General features: G+C 37.6%; 1 protein-coding gene across 1 annotated transcript in view; it reads left to right on the top strand.

The window, feature by feature from the left end:
• The first annotated feature begins 344 nt into the window (after nucleotides 1-344).
• LOC579500 (F-actin-capping protein subunit beta) overlaps nucleotides 345-16,457 on the top strand; it is a 30,444-nt gene continuing 14,331 nt past the window's right edge. Inside the window, exons 1-2 of the mRNA XM_030986913.1 lie at nucleotides 345-476; nucleotides 7,887-7,976. Of these exons, the coding sequence (XP_030842773.1) occupies nucleotides 474-476; nucleotides 7,887-7,976 (93 nt within the window). The 5' untranslated portion in view covers nucleotides 345-473. The remainder of the gene's footprint in view (nucleotides 477-7,886; nucleotides 7,977-16,457) is intronic.

The raw sequence follows: 16,457 nt of genomic DNA on the forward strand, positions 1-16,457 counted from the left end.
TGTGAGAATTTTATTTCTATCGTTACAAGAACGCAAGCTTATCCAATCAATCAATCAATATTTATTATGGAACAACATTCCGTGACACTTCCGGGTGTAGAAATTTACGAATCACTAACATCCTTAACTATTCTGTGAAGTAGTTTCGTTCTTTAAAATGACGGAGCAGTCGTGAGTTGTGTGATTCTTTATCCATATGAAACCAAAATAGATTTTCTGCAATTTAAAATCAATTAAAACTTTTGGATAAAATCAATGCACAAATTCCATGTTGAATATTCATGATGAGGCCCGTGGTATTTTTGCCAAATAAGGAAAACCACTGGGAGGGCGTCCCTATTGACAAAAGCCCGGATGTACTTATTCTGCCATTTTGGGAGGTTTCACATCACATCACGGAAGAGAACGGAGATCGCGACTCACAACAAAGATCCCATTTTTACTTTCAAAGAATCTAAATCATTCAAATAAAGATGGTAAGCAAAGCTCGTACTCATTTGAATAGTATTTACTTGTGAAATCTCTCTAATTGTATGTAGGTTTGGTGAAACTGCTCTTAATATGTCGCCGATTTTAATGGGTTGTTATTGAAAGTCAGTCCCACGCGTTTAAAATTGTGCAGGTTTAGATCTATCTCAGCTCTGCTTGGTCTCAGCACGGATATCGGATCAGCTTATTATATTTTCATATCACATGATCAGTCCATCGCAAGTTGCAAATGTTGTTAATGTTCACCTTGCAATATTAATGACCAAATGAGTAGGACCGAGATCTACTTTAGTTCTTACTAGATCTAGACTCCTATTGAGTATTTTGAATACATTTTACACCAGCTCAATTTTTTTTTCATTTCCACCAATGCGTTTCCATCTTCAATTCTTCAGTAGGGGAAGGGTGCTGCACGAAGCAATATTCCTTACATTTAGCGCTTGCGCAGTTACGTTTAATCGGTCTCCGCCTCATTTGAATTACCCGCCCGCGCCCCGCCCACGAATCAACGTTCTTGTTCCTTCTGATTGGATGTAAAAGACCCGCCATTCGCTTAACGTTACAAATTTGAGTGCGACGAGAGAGCATACTATTTTCCGTTTTTTTCAATACCAAAATTGTGATATTTCAGTCAAACCCTCTATTTTTAATGATTTTTTCACTTAAGTATTTCACTTAAGTATTTCACTTAAGTATAAGTCTTACTTAACTAAGAAAAATTATCAAAAAAGTCATATTTAAGGTACAAACTTGATTCTTTTCCTGAAATGTCCGTTCACGTTTCGTTTGCATGTGTATGGAACGCCATGTGTGCGTCACCTATGTGTAAAGTGCGTCACCTGTTTAAAGCCTGAAATTTCAGTGTTTTTGGTATCCATTTTTGTATGATTGACAGCTAGGGCGTCAGAGCCGAAGTTTGCTTCCTTTGTTCGGTAATAATTCCGAACCATACAGCTGAGTGTCGTATGAAATCGTTCGCTGTGTTTACGTCTGATTGTGACTGCGTCTATGTTGTACTTTGAACTGGTTGTGGTCAGCGTTCGTAGTATTTCCATGGTTACGCGTTTGCGCGGCCTGGCTTGGGGGAAACTGCCTGGCCTGGGGGAAATTGCCTGGCCTGGGGGAAACGGCAATATGATTTCGGCGTTTTGTAAAAACACACCAGGAACTAACTAAGCTCCGAAGGGTGCTCAACCGAGATTTGGTGGTCTCCATTCCTACATTAATTTCTTTGTCAAATAATAAGCACTTTGTCAAATAATTAAAGCACTCTGTCAAATAATTAAAGCACTCTGTCAAATAAATAAATGCAAATACAAGTCCGAAATGGAAAGTTGTAATATGACAATAAAATAACATATCAGTAATAGTTTCATAAATGAGAGGCAGGTTAGTATACTTGCTAACAAAACTGACAAATTTGATAAAAATGGTTAAATCTTGAGAGGATTTTGATCGTTTGACAGTATTATATAATTGAGTTTCCCAAATTATTTTCAGTAACAATGTTGCATTTTTTTTTTTTTTTTGGGGGGGGGGGGGTAAAAAAAAATTAGTGGGGTTGGGGGCAGCTTTTTTTTTTTGGTAATTATTTTTTTAATATTTCTTTTTTGTATGTGTAGTATCATATTATTATCAATGTTATGCTTTCAGTCATCGCTTATTATATTCATAAATGTATATATAATATATCTCTCTCTCTTTCCGTCTCACTCTTTCGTCCCCCCCTTCTCTCTCTCTCTCTTTTTCTCTCTTCCTCTCTTCCTCTCTTTCTCTCTCTTTATCATCACTCCAACTCTCCCTCCTCTACACCTCTCTCTTTCTCTGTCTTTTATTTAACAAAAATTTGAATTTGATCAATGACTTTTTAAATGCCTATCGGGGGTCTATGTTTGATTTTTGATTTATGTCATATTTTGTGTTATTTCAATTTAAATTGCAATTGTATGTTTGTGAAATGGATCGCAATTCAGCCATTGGCTGCGATGATCTTTCTAATAAGAACCATTTCTATTCTATTCTACTCTATGTATTCAAATATGTTATTCAGAGATGTCGGAGGGTATCATTAAATGTATAACTTATGTAAGTGCATACATCTTTGATGCGGTCATTCTTTTCCTGTTCAGTCCAATTTCATATTAGATCAGAGTGAGATGTGATGGAAAGGGGTATGACATTGAGATAAATAATTAGAGAGAAAGAGAGAAGAGAGAGAAAGAGAGAGAGCGGGGGGGGGGGGGGGGGGGGGGGGGGGCCTTGTGTTGGATGTCAATTTTCAAAGCTCAAAAAAAAAACTATGCTCATTTTAAGAGGAAATTAAAGGAAAACCTAATACTTGACAGTCGGAGAAGTGAATGACATGTGATTGAAATTTGTATTCTTCTGCCGGTTCATACTTTTTCATTTTGTATATATTTATGTTTTCGTACGTTATAGAAATTCTACTAATTCATCATTATTTTCTTCTTCTTCCTCCTCCTCTTTTTCTTCTTCTCCTTCTTCCTTTTCTTCTTGTACTTATTATCATTTCTATCATCAGTTTAATGTTATTATTATTATCTTTAAAAGGTAATTCTTTTATTTTTCTTATCTGTCTGTAAATATGACTATTTTTACTTATTAATTTTATATATGTCTGTAAGGGACCCCACTGGAAATAAGCTCTCGTGGGTTATCCTGTTCAAGCTGACTTGTTGATTTGTTATTATTGTATAATGTTGTATGTTCGAAGCTTGTCGAATAAAACTCAATCAATCAATACATACATATACCTCCACACTCAGGCGCGGATCCAGAATTTCTTAGGGGGGGGGGGGATTTGAAATTATGCAAGCCAAATATTGGTACGTAATGGTGACCCAGCAGTGGCGAAATGAGCAAAAACGTGTTATTGTTGATGTTGTTGTTGGTGTTTTTTTTGTTTTTTGTTTTTTTTGAGGGGGGGGGGGGGGGGTAGAAACGATCAACGTAACGTAAATTAGCGTGGGGTCTAGGGTCGAAGCCCCGGCGGGGGTCAAGGGGAGGAGCACACAGAAGCTCAGGGAATATAGGCTTTTAATTACGGTCAGATGAGCACATTTTGACTCCTCATTATTTTGTGACAAAGGCAGGTCACTATTCTTTTTTCCTTATTTAGGAATTTGCCATTTCCCAACACTCATAAAAAAATCTAGGAAAATCATGTCATTTTAGTAATATTTGTAAATCACCGGTATCGAATTAGAAATAAACCACGTTTGAATTATATTTTGGGGGCATCTGTCACCCCCTTCCCCAAGCCCAACCCCCCCCCCCCCCCATCAGTGCGACAGTGCCCCCCCCCAATCTACACCTTAACTATCTTCTTTCTCTTTTTTTCTTTCCCTTTATCTCCTCTTTTTCCTTTCCCTCCTCTTTTTCCTTTCCCTTTCCTTCCTTCTCTCTTATTTTGTGATGGGGGGGGGGGGGGGAGGGGGAGGTAACAGCTGGGAGGCAAGGCCCTTTTGCCGCCCGATCTCCTTTCCCCTTTTTCTTTTCTTCTTCCTCTTCTTTCTTTCCCTTTCTCTCCTCTTTCCCTTCTTTCTCTCTCTCTCTCTCTCTTTTTGCGGGGGAGGGGGGGGGGGGCGGCAAAGTCCGTTCGCCCTGGATCCGCGCCTGTCCGCACTCATTGAGTCATCTCTTTTGCTTTGTACAACTAATACATTTCCTAATTATGAGCAGCACAGCTCATTACGACAATCGTGTCTAATGTTTATGAACTTGTTTTCCATTTTAATTGGTAAATTGATATTTAAATGTATTAATACATGTATGTATTTACATACATGTAGGAGCATCAGCTATCATGGCTTCAAGAAATCATGACACCCAGGTTGCGGGACGTGGACCCTGCTCCTGTGCAACCCACAAAATATGATAAAAATAACATATAATTATAGAATGTTGTACTGTAAAACATCATCATAAGAGAAAAGAGGTGGAGAGGAGGAGGGAGGGACAGAAAGTGTGAGAGAGAAACAGAGGGGATGAAGGAGAGACGAAGTGAGAAAGAGGAAGAGGCAGAGAGAGCAAAGAGAGAGAGAGAGAGAGAGAGAGATACAGACAGAGAGACAGGGGGTGGGAGTGAAATAGAAATAGAGAGGAAAGACCAGAACTGAAGAAGAAAAGGAAAATCTGAAAGTAGCAAGTTCAGATAGAGAAACGGGATGAGAGAGTGAGAGGAAGGATAAAAGTACATGCAACATCAAAATATGAATGAATGGAAGAACCTGCTGTGCCAATCATCATGACAATTAATATTGCACATAATTAATCTCCTCCATTAGATTATGATTTTCATTTCGCCAATGCTAATTATAACACCAATGACTAGACTGCGTTCCTTGAGCTGGCGAGGCACGCGCAGTTGAACTTTCCATGAACTCAAATCATGCCGCAATGCGCATAACTTGGCTCGCTTTCCCACGGTCATTAAACTTGCCGGTATTATCCGAAACCCGAAAACCTAACGAGGAATCGTTCGGAAAACCGAGGAGTCGATCGTAAGCCCGAACGGAAGAGCAAAGTAGCCGCCCAAGTCAAACTAAGGTCAAGCTGATTTACGCATCAATTTTCTGATTGGATCAGCGCCCGGGGGCGTTACTTGGGATTTTTTTTGCTAGATTGATCACCCAATGGGTGCTCGTAAACTCATTGTACATGGATAAACGATATATTTGCTTCGTGTGCTGGTCTGCACAAACGAGGAAATCCTCGTAAACGTTGAAAAATTGTGTCCTAATTTTTGTTTTCCTCGTTTATGAGGACGATCCTTATTCTCGGGCCTCTACTGATTTTATCTCAATTTTCATCTCATCTTTTTGTTGATTTTCTTGACTGCATCATGTCAAGACATAGACCGAATTTTTCTGTCTCTTTCGTTCGTTAGCCTCTGATTTGGGTAGGTCGGCTCTCTCTTTAGAGACAGAACAGCCCCATACGCTGTAGTGGCCGCGCGTTTGTACTAAGAAACGTTACACAAAACTTGGCCAAACTTAATCCCTAATTTTGATATTTTACCGGATGCGTATCCGATGCATTTAAAGTCCTAAATTAGCTAAATACTTAACTACTTCGGTTCCACTTACCAACTTGACTGGAATAATCCGTTTAATGGTCCATTTTTAGGAAATTATGGGTCAAGATCGACATCCATGAAGAAAATCTTGCAGCCGAGTCTCATTCTTTCTAGTCTACGCCGAAGGCAAAATGATTATAACGGAAAAACTGTGCATGTCATTACGAACTCGTAGCTCGTGCACAGTTTTTCCGTTATAATCATTTTGCCTTCGGCGTAGACTAGAAAGAATGAGACTCGGCTGCAAGATTTTCTTCATGGATGTCGATCTTGACCCATAATTTCCTAAAAATGGACCATTAAACGGATTATTCCAGTCAAGTTGGTAAGTGGAACCGAAGTAGTTAAGTATTTAGCTAATTTAGGACTTTAAATGCATCGGATACGCATCCGGTAAAATATCAAAATTAGGGATTAAGTTTGGCCAAGTTTTGTGTAACGTTTCTTAGTACAAACGCGCGGCCACTACAGCGTATGGGGCTGTTCTGTCTCTAAAGAGAGAGCCGACCTACCCAAATCAGAGGCTAACGAACGAAAGAGACAGAAAAATTCGGTCTAGTCAAGACAGTGAGTCTGATCGCGCACCAGTGCTAAAATGCTTCCCATAGAGATTGCACGCATCCCTATGTGGTCTATGTGCATTGCGCGACCATTCAAAATTGGTCAATGATTTTATGAAAAAAAAAATTGAATTCAAACCTTTATTCCTCGTGATCCTGAGGGTGAAACAATGTGGTGTCATATGAAAGAGCAGGTTTTTTTCCATATTCCCCAAGGGGGCGCACCCCCGAAATTCTAAAAATATCTTGGTCAACAGCAATTGAAATGTTGTTTGCATCCTAGCTCCAAAATTTGCCACTTTCCTGAGCCGCGCCCCCGCGGCTTAACCTATTAGGGACGTAAGGATAATATCCAGGTGCTTTTTTTTTTGCTAGCCCCAAGGGATCATTCGGCGTAACAGTTTGAAAATACCCTTCCCACATTTTTTGAATCAGCTCATTAGGGAGGCGTGAGCTCCGCTCAGTCCAAACCATGGTTACATCGCGTAACATCTGCGCGTACGAACGAAACCCTAAAGCCAATTACACATTATAGTGAATGAAAGTATAGCTAGCCGTTCGCACAATAAAGCCCGGAAGTGAATACACGTAATAGTCAATGGCAATATCATATCGCGGAGACAACGTGGACGTTGTCTCCGCGATATTGCCATTGACTATTACGTGTATTCACTTAGGGGTTTTATTGTGCGAACGGCTAGCCATACTAGTCAATGGCAAATATCGCGGAGACAACGTGGCTCAAGCTCCAAATTGCGCATTCAGCTTAGCAACATGCGCACACCATGCGCACACCATGCATACGCATGCATATTGCGCGATGGAGCATGTGCTAGCTGTTTGACTAAATTTTTTATTTATTATTTTGCTAAAATTAGAAAAACAACATAACTCTGCGTTTACGTCTTTTTCGTCGAGTCCGACCAAATTGATATGAATATTGCAGAGTTTTAGAGGGGCTGTATCTTTTGATAGAATAATCGATGAGTCTTGAAATTTGAAACATATCATTATTATTACATTTTTTATTCACATATTTAAAAGAAATGGTGAAAAACGATCCCAAATTGAAGATTGAAAAATCGTCCAGACACCCTACTAATAAAGACAAAGTCTACAAATATTGTTGTTGAAATATGCGTTGTTGCTAGCTGAGGTGATGGCATTAATTTTCCAGCAGCGGCAGTGCAGTGAATGATAATTGAAGAAATTGTAGATGTATCGTGTATGAGTGATAGATGTGCTTGTGCACAGATCTACAATAGAAAATTGCCAGTGTGTACATGTACTACATGTACATGCAGTGAAAAAAATACACGGGGGCTCAGGGCGAACTTGCCCCTGAAATGCCAAAAACAGCCCCCGGAAATCAGAAAAGAGCCCCCGGAAATTTGTATAGAGTTCAATGCAAAACAAGTTTTAGAGTATTATTTTTATGCAGGCAAGTTTGAAAAAGTAGCCCCCGAAAAAAAATATTAATTTTTTTCCCTGACTACATGAGCATTCATATATACAATTGATGAGAAAACCGTTGAGATAAGGTCACTATGGTATCTCTAATGAATTTGTTTTCTTAGAAAAGTTTATAAAAGCATAAAGAAAAAACATAGAGTTTGATCTTTAAATCCCTTGAAATCTCTTTAAATCATATAAATAACAGAAGAAAATGTTTGTGTTGTATTATGATGACTATTTCATTTGATAATTTATTTGTTTATTTTCTCTCTCCTAATTTTTAGACGGAGCGTCAGCTTGATTGTGCCTTGGACCTGATGAGGCGGCTTCCTCCTCAGGAAATTGAAAAGAATCTCAGTAACCTCATTGACTTGGTGAGTTAGAATACCCTATATTATAATATACCTGTAAATCTCTGTGTATAAGACGCACTCCTATTTTTAAGACATAAAAAAGTGAAAAGGTTTTTGTCTCGCCTGCGTAGCAAAAAAGCGAGACATAGGTGCCGCTTTTCCGGCGACGGCGGCTGCGGCGGCATCAACATCAAAAACTTAAGCTAAGGTTAAGTTTTTGAATTTTTGATGTAATTTTTAAAGTGTAAGTTCTTAGTCAATGAAACTTGGACTATAGGGTTATCAAGTATTCCAAATCATGTGAGTAGAATTTCAGGTCACAAAGTCAAGGTCAAAGGTCATTTTAGGTCAGTAGACTTGAATTATGTTTTCACAACTTAATATGAGAATTAATAAATCATTTTTTTTTAATTAATTTGTTCACATTTCATTCAAGTTATCGATCCTGGTACAATTAATAGTAAATATTCTTCTGATGATTCTTGCTCAATATTTACTTCAATATGCTGATTACATTCAGAGGATTTCATTTTGGGGGGCCTGCTAATGGGCCACCCTGCCTATAAATAATGTTCCCAACCTCAATTTTTCATCCTATCAAATTGCGTTATGCAGGCGAGACCGCCGAGAGCGTTTCCCTTGTTTTTTGTTTTTTTGCAGACACCGTAGTAAGTTAGAAAACCCAAGCTACTTTCATTTTGATACAAGGACATTGAATGATGCTTATCGATTTTAAGTAAAAATGTTGTTATGTACATGTACAGGTGTAACTTTGATGATGGTATATGTTTTTATGCATTTTCTCTCATACTATGAAAGAATGCTGACATAATTCCTTTTAATTCAATTCAATTCAAGGTTTATTAAAAATATGTATCGCAGCCCAATGGCTTAATTGGTCATGTGTACAATTAAAAGACTCATTGCATATTTCAAACGGGTCATTCCATGTCAAATCACCCAATGGTTTTAACCCGACCATTTTTGATTTTGATGAAACTTAGTGTACTTGTTGAGTGTGATCTCACAGCACCAAATCCCAAATTTTAGGTCAATCGGGTGAGGGGTTTGGGAGATACGGCCCACCAAATTTTGAGATTTTTTCAAAAATGGGGGTGGCGGGCCTACCTTTGAACCCTTGTATCTCGGGACCTAATGGGTCAATCTTCACAAAATTTGTATTGTTGGAAAGGGAATTCAATAAGGATTCCAAATCTGCCGCCATTTTGAAAATTCGTACATGTTGGGGTACTTTGACCTCTTGACCTCAGATTTGACCTTGAAATTGACCTTGTGGATCACGTAACTTTGACAACATTTTTCATGAAATGTAATCTCTGACATGTTCACTAAAACATATAAAAGTTTCAGAGATATAATATTTTTTGTTTAGGAGCAATAAGGATTGAAAGTATCCATGCTCACAGATATTCACAATAAACCCTATTATAATGTATACAATACATGCAATATGCACAGTACAACATACATCTTCCACATGCTTTTTTGTTTTAGGCATATCCATTAAGTAATATCCATCCTAAATGTCAGTAGTACTTGAATAGAAATAAAATGACAAGTTCATGTAGGCCTAAAGGGTTAACAGGATGTATGGCTTTAGGCCTCTGAGTCGGTTCTAGGATAATTACCCCCCTGGAAAATTAACCCTCAGGAAATGTCCCCCCCCCCCGAGGACAATTACCCCCCAAGGACTATCACACCCAGAGGATTATTACCCCCCAGAAAATTACCTCCTAGGACAATCTGCCCCCCCCCCCCCAAGGACAATTAACCCCCGGACAATTTCCCCCTAGGACAATTACCCCCCCCCCCCCCCGGCAAAAATACCCCTCAAGAATATTATACCCCCCCAAAAAAAAAAAATCTGCTTTGATTAAAACCACTTTATTATCAGGATGGACTTCCCCTTTAACAAATAGGGGGGGGGGGTAATTGTCCTCTGGGGTAATTGTCCTTAGAGGGTAGTTTTCCGGGGGGGGGGGGGGGGGGGGAATTTTCCTAGAAATGACTCGGAGGTCTAAAGCCATACATCCTGTTAACCCTTTAGGCCTATATGAACTTGTCATTTTATTTCTATTCAAGTACTGCTGACATTTAGGATGGATATGCCTAAAACAAAAAAGCATGTGGAAGATGTATGTTGTACTGTGCATATTGCATGTATTGTATACATTATAATAGGGTTTATTGTGAATATCTGTGAGCATGGATACTTTCAATCCTTATTGCTCCTTATTGATCCACAAGGTCAATTTCAAGGTCAAATCTGAGGTCAAGAGGTCAAAGTACCCCAACATGTACGAATCTTCAAAATGGCGGCAGATTTGGAATCCTTATTGAATACCCTTTCCAACAATACAAATTTTGAGAAGATTGACCCATTAGGTCCCGAGATACAAGGGTTCAAAGGTAGGCCCGCCACCCCCATTTTTGAAAAAATCTCAAAATTTGGTGGGCCGTATCTCCCAAACCCCTCACCCGATTGACCTAAAATTTGGGATTTGGTGCTGTGAGATCACACTCAACAAGTTCACCAAGTTTCATCAAAATCAAAAATGGTCGGGTTAAGATTTTCAGATTTTTTGGGTGATTTGACATGGAATGACCCAAACATAAAATACAGTTACAATTGATGTGTCAATCTTGAACATATATAGTTAATTGCTTGGGCAGCAAAAATAAGAAAACAATTGAAACATGAAGTCAGAAAAACGAAGAGGAGAAACATGAAGAAAACAAGTTGTAAAAATGCATGTACTGTACATCAACAAATATAAATTGCATACAGTGTACATGTATTTTTAAAGAGTCATTAAGACAATATACAAATATAAAAAAATAGAAAAGAACATATTCTTTTCATAACATTGTATTGTTGACGTTTGATATTGCAAGTATTTGTATTATTGCTTAGAAAAATGTTATTAAAAAAAAAACTAAAAAAAAAACTAATATGACTCTCTAACATTCCTTTTCCTTCAGATATAAAGTGGCTATTAAAGGGAAAGGGAACAGAATTGTGTTTTGGTTTGTTATTATCTTATGGAGAGTGAAAATCAGGAAACTTCAACATCTGTGAAGAAAGTATAATACAAATAAAAAATTGTATATTAATTCATCTATTTTGATTAATTGGGCTTGGCTTTATTGAGAAGATCGACAAAGTCAGGTATGGGGCTATTTCAGAAACGATTGGTTTTGCACTTGAACTGTTGATATGTAGATGCATGGCGTAAGGAGATGGGTATGTTTTTCGGAAGAGGTAACCAGGTACTACATGTACATGAACAGGTTGGGTGTTTAGCTACGGATGTAGCGAAATCCAGACAAAGATTTACCCTTCTCGATTCAAGACTATAAAAATCATATGTTTGGCAAGCATGTGTATAATTTGTGTATTGTGGACCCAACATGATTCTACCGGTACAAACTCTTTGTTGAACTTGCTCCAAGCTTCTTATTTGTTTCTGTGTAAGCCCACCATTAAAAACTGGGGTACAGTATTCCATGACAGGATGAATATAGCCAGTATGTACAGTACCAGTTTCAGATCAGCTATAGACAGTCCATATCTTTCAATTTATATGTTTTTTACATGGACTTTGGACTCTTTTTAAAAAATAGCAAAAGAAGAAGAATTTATCTCTTTTATCATACTGAATTGTTTTTTTTAACCATGCTGTGTTGTTCAATCCTTTTATCCTGGGCAACTGCATAGCCTCACTTTTGTAGGGGAATTCCCCAAATTTAGGAGGTTATAATAATAAAGTGAAACTACATGTAATAACATATCAAAGTGAAACTAATGTTCCCTTTAAGAGGTATGTTAATTACGTTTGCCTCCGAATAGGAGTTTATTTGGTACAAAATCAGAACTAAATTACATACAGTCATTACATCTATCTTCTAAATGCCCAGGTTATCTATTAAAAAAAATCAATATCATTGCATATAGAGAGGCCATTTTTAAATACAAAAACTTGTACCAACATGTTTACCTAGAATTTTTAATTAAGAGACAATACATTTTACAGAGAGTAATCTAGATAGCTTCATCTGTGGACCAATTAGTGAACTTTGCCAAAGTCCCTCTTATTTTGCTATTGATTTTGGGAATTGACTTGACTTGACTTGTCTCTTAGAGTTACAATGTATCTGTAGTTGTTTCATTGCCCCAAACTTCAATGCAAAATGTGCAGAACCTTTTTAATTGCAGGGAAAAGGCACAACATCTGGGATGCTGGGTTCTTTGGGACATTGGACCTTTTGATAGGATTGCAAATTTGCAATTAATGGAACAGGAATAAATGATCAAATAAATGTTTATCTAGGGAAAGTAATGAAAGAGGAAGCTATTGGAGGAAATGATTGATTTGATAAGATTTGTATAGAGACAACAAGGAAATTGTTGACAGGGAGATAGTGTGGGAAAAGATGTCAAAAAGAAAGTGTGGGTTACATGATGTAGATGTAGCTTCATGTCGAACGAAACCGAGAGGAGAGAGAGTGAGGGACAGAGAGAATGATAGAGGAAGAGAGAGATATACTGGTATATAAACAGAGAGAGAGAGAGAGAGTGAGAGAATAATAGCCAGGGGAAGAGAAAGAGATGGACAGAGAGAATGACAGAGGACGAGAGAGAGAGAGAGAGAGAGAGAGAGAGAGAGAGAGAGATAGAGAGAGAGAGAAAATGAGAGAATGATAGAGAGAGAGAGAGAGAGAGGAAGTGAGAGACAGACAGGCAGAGAGAATGATAAAGAGACATACATGTACTATGTAGACAGACAGAGAATGGGATAGACAGACAGAGAGAATGAGAAAATGATAGAGAAAGAAAGAGAGAGGGGGGGGGGGGGTGGGCGTAAATGCAAAAGAGAAAAAGACAGAGAGTACCAGTACATGTAAGAGAGGGAAGTTAGGAAACATAAAAACACAAGAAAAGATTAGATATAGTTAGTGTTGGCCTGTAAATTCCTGGGGAATGTTTCAAAAAGACTAAAATCGACTTTAAGTTAGACTTAACTATGGCAGGCCGTTCATGCCACTATTTGCCCTCACCACTTTGATCTTTAGATTCTATTTTTTACTTCGATATAGAATTATCAAAAAATGTTAATTCTGTAGTTTTGCGACCATGATTTCTATGTCCATTGAGAGACCTACAATGTATGCCAGTAAATGGTGAGAGCAAACAGCGGCATGAACAGCCTGTCATAGTTAAGCGCAACTTAAAGTCAATCTTAGTGTTTGTGAAACACCCCCCCCCCCCCAGAAGTGGAGTTAGGAGTCTGGTTTAATAGTGTAGCGTACTGCGGCAGAGCAACTGGCGCTAGAGGATGTGTCTAATGTGTCTTAAAAACGTTGGAGAGAATCGAGAGAATCGAGAGAGGGCACATTGTTTCAATACTCTGTACCCGTACATACATGTACAATGTACTACAGACTGAAGTGATTACCCAAAGTGTCAATCTTTCTGCTCTGAAGGGGAAGTCTAATACCGGTGTTGAGAATAATCCACAGGAAACCGCATGTTGAGCTGCAAGTTCGAGCTCTGCAACCCATAGATCTTTGGCTGCGTCACAAGCAGTTTTCGTGGTTTCGATTGAGATTATAAGTACCATGATCTAGGCAACGTATGAAGTATTAAAGATAAAGTTGAGTTCTGGTCATGCGATTGCATTGTGAAAGAAACAGTGTGTAGTCGATCAAAAAAGGTTGATCATCTAGCATATACATTGTAAGTATTGGTATGTACTGCAAGGTTCTGGAATCATCACAATTATAAGAAATTTCGCCCAGTCTTGGTAAAGTTACAAGCACTGTACACAGAAAGATGTAAATGAGACTTCACCAACATGTGGCATCAAAATCCGTCCCGATTTTTATGCTGTTACATGACATATTTAGAATATTAAAGGCATTTGAAAAGCCATGCTTTTCAGGGAACATTTACAATGATAACGCTGACGAATTACTTTTTACCTCTTCCCAGAACTCAACCTTCTCTTTAAACAGCTTGCATACCCCAATTTCAACTGTAGAGAGTTATGAATACCTGAATTATGCATTCAAGATAGTGTACGCATAATTAGTTAATGTCCCTGATCACTCCTTCCTTGCTTTCTATATACATTTACACTGTACATACACTGTTCTGAAATTTGCATTACCTTTCAAGGGACCTGACACTTCTATCTGATCTGCTAGGGGCGGCATGCATGGCTAGGGTTAATATAGGTGCATCACCTGGGTTACTAGATCAATTTTGATTTGTGAGCTGGCTGGAGTTCATCCTTAAACTGCCAGAGAACAGTGCAGTTACACCTGGTGCTGTTTCCTCATTATTTTGTTGTATTCATTTTTATTTTTATTTTTCTTCTGTTAGGGTCATGCTTGGCTGCTTGCTCTTAGATTTGTGTTTTTGTCATGCAATGTCGCCGTTTCGCAGATATAAGTGTACTTTCCCTCGTTCTTACATCGTGTGCTCCACAAATCTCTAATGTTTCATGTGTAAGAAATGTTCTGTTACTTTTTTAATAGATTAGTGAAACATTATAACATCATTCTGAGCTGCAGATTGATTGGCCTATTAGAGACTCTCCTTACTGTCAACAACAATAAATCCTTGATACCTGTAGGGCTATTGTTAGCAACTGCACAGTGTATACAAAAAAACACCAAAAAGAAACACAATTTTTTTGTCCTGCAGTCTGTGGAGAAGGAAGTGTTTCATTATTTTGAAAGTAACCTCCACTCTAGGAATGGTATTTCAAGGGAAACTGGCTTTTCATTTGATTCTTATAATGATTTCCATAGGAGCAATTTACATGTACATGTTTCTTGCATCGCCATCTAAAGGAAACCATTGATAACCTGCTATGGAATTGAAAATTGAAACTAACAAATGGAGAACCAAATGCATTAGCTTTCAGTGAAAGTGTGATTTAATGCCCTTCTGGCTCTCAGCAGATATACACAATGCACTTGGGCATTTCTAGACTGCAAGCACACTGGTCGCAGACTCTAATTTTATACTTTAAATAAAGATAAAATTGAGTTCTGGTCATGCAATTGCACTGTGAAAGAAAGTGTGCGGAATTGATCGGAAGAAGTTGATCATGTAGCATACAGTTTGTAAGTATTGGTGTGTACTGCAAGGTTCTGGACTCTGGAGTCATCAAAATGATAAGAAATTTGGCCCAGTCTTGATAAAGTAACAAGCACTGTACACAGAAAGATGTATATCACACAGATATGACACATTTCCTACCCAAATTGCTTTTTGGATATTATTTGATTATAGTCTTGAACATGTGGGGTACATGTAAGTTTCATTTGAATTTGTGACAGTGAAAAATTGTTTTCTTTCAGCTGAACTCTAGCTTACCTTTAGTTTAGAATTTGTACATTTTTGTGAAGCACTAGACCGATTTTGCTTCAAAGGACCAGTTTACATGTACTACATACCGTACATGTATACACATCTACAGTACATGCAGTGGTACTTTATGATACACAAGGCCTAGACAATATGAACAAGCCATTGACCCTTTTCTATGCCTCTATTACATGTACGTATTTCTAGTGATGCATAAAGATTCTGCATCCTATCATGATATGCAAATTACATTGTACCTAAATGTGTAATTTAAATGCAATTCATATCCATTGAAGCAGATTTTGACCGTATATGGTACTAACATGTTTGCCTAGTTTTTATGAATGGTCTTGTATGCATGGTGTACGTGTATACATGTACATGTATTGCAGACCTACATGGACATTCACCTGTACAAGGAAATGAGATGCAAACAAAATCAAAACGAGCAACTACATGTACATCAAGAATAATTACTAAAATTAAACATAATACAAAAATAAACAGTAAAGAAGAAGATTTGAAAATAATTTGTATTATTTCTGTCTAATATAATTTTTTGTTTGTTAATGACACTACATACATATTTCAAATACATGTACAGGAGTCAGTTAACTCCATATGTGGAATAGGACAGTATGAATATCAACTAATTAATCCACTGCTGGTGCTAATAAAATTTGAATAATTTGTTTATTACCTCTTTTCATTAAATGATTGTGACGATATGTTTTATTTGTTTTATTTATACAAGAACCCATTATTATTATTATTATTTATAATGTTTAACTGTAATGATCTATCTAAAGAGTCATAGAGATTTGTCAGTAAAATTTTGATGAGATGTTACATGTTTTAAAAACTTTATCAAGAATAAACCATACTGTCACAATCGATTTATCAAAAAGAGACAATACAACATTACTCCAATTCTATGGGCAACAGTGTACGTTGTACATGCATTCCACTTGTATCCAGAATAAAAGTTACCTTCTTTTTTGCAATCAATCAAAATGAAATGCAGGAACATGATTAAAGTGACTCGGTAACATTGTTGAAAGTTGATGAAAAAATTGCTAAATTTTTGTCTAAAATGTTACTTA

The sequence above is a fragment of the Strongylocentrotus purpuratus genome, unplaced genomic scaffold (assembly GCF_000002235.5).
Source record: "Strongylocentrotus purpuratus isolate Spur 01 unplaced genomic scaffold, Spur_5.0 spur5_scaffold_16, whole genome shotgun sequence".
NCBI classification, from domain to species: Eukaryota; Metazoa; Echinodermata; class Echinoidea; order Camarodonta; family Strongylocentrotidae; genus Strongylocentrotus; species Strongylocentrotus purpuratus.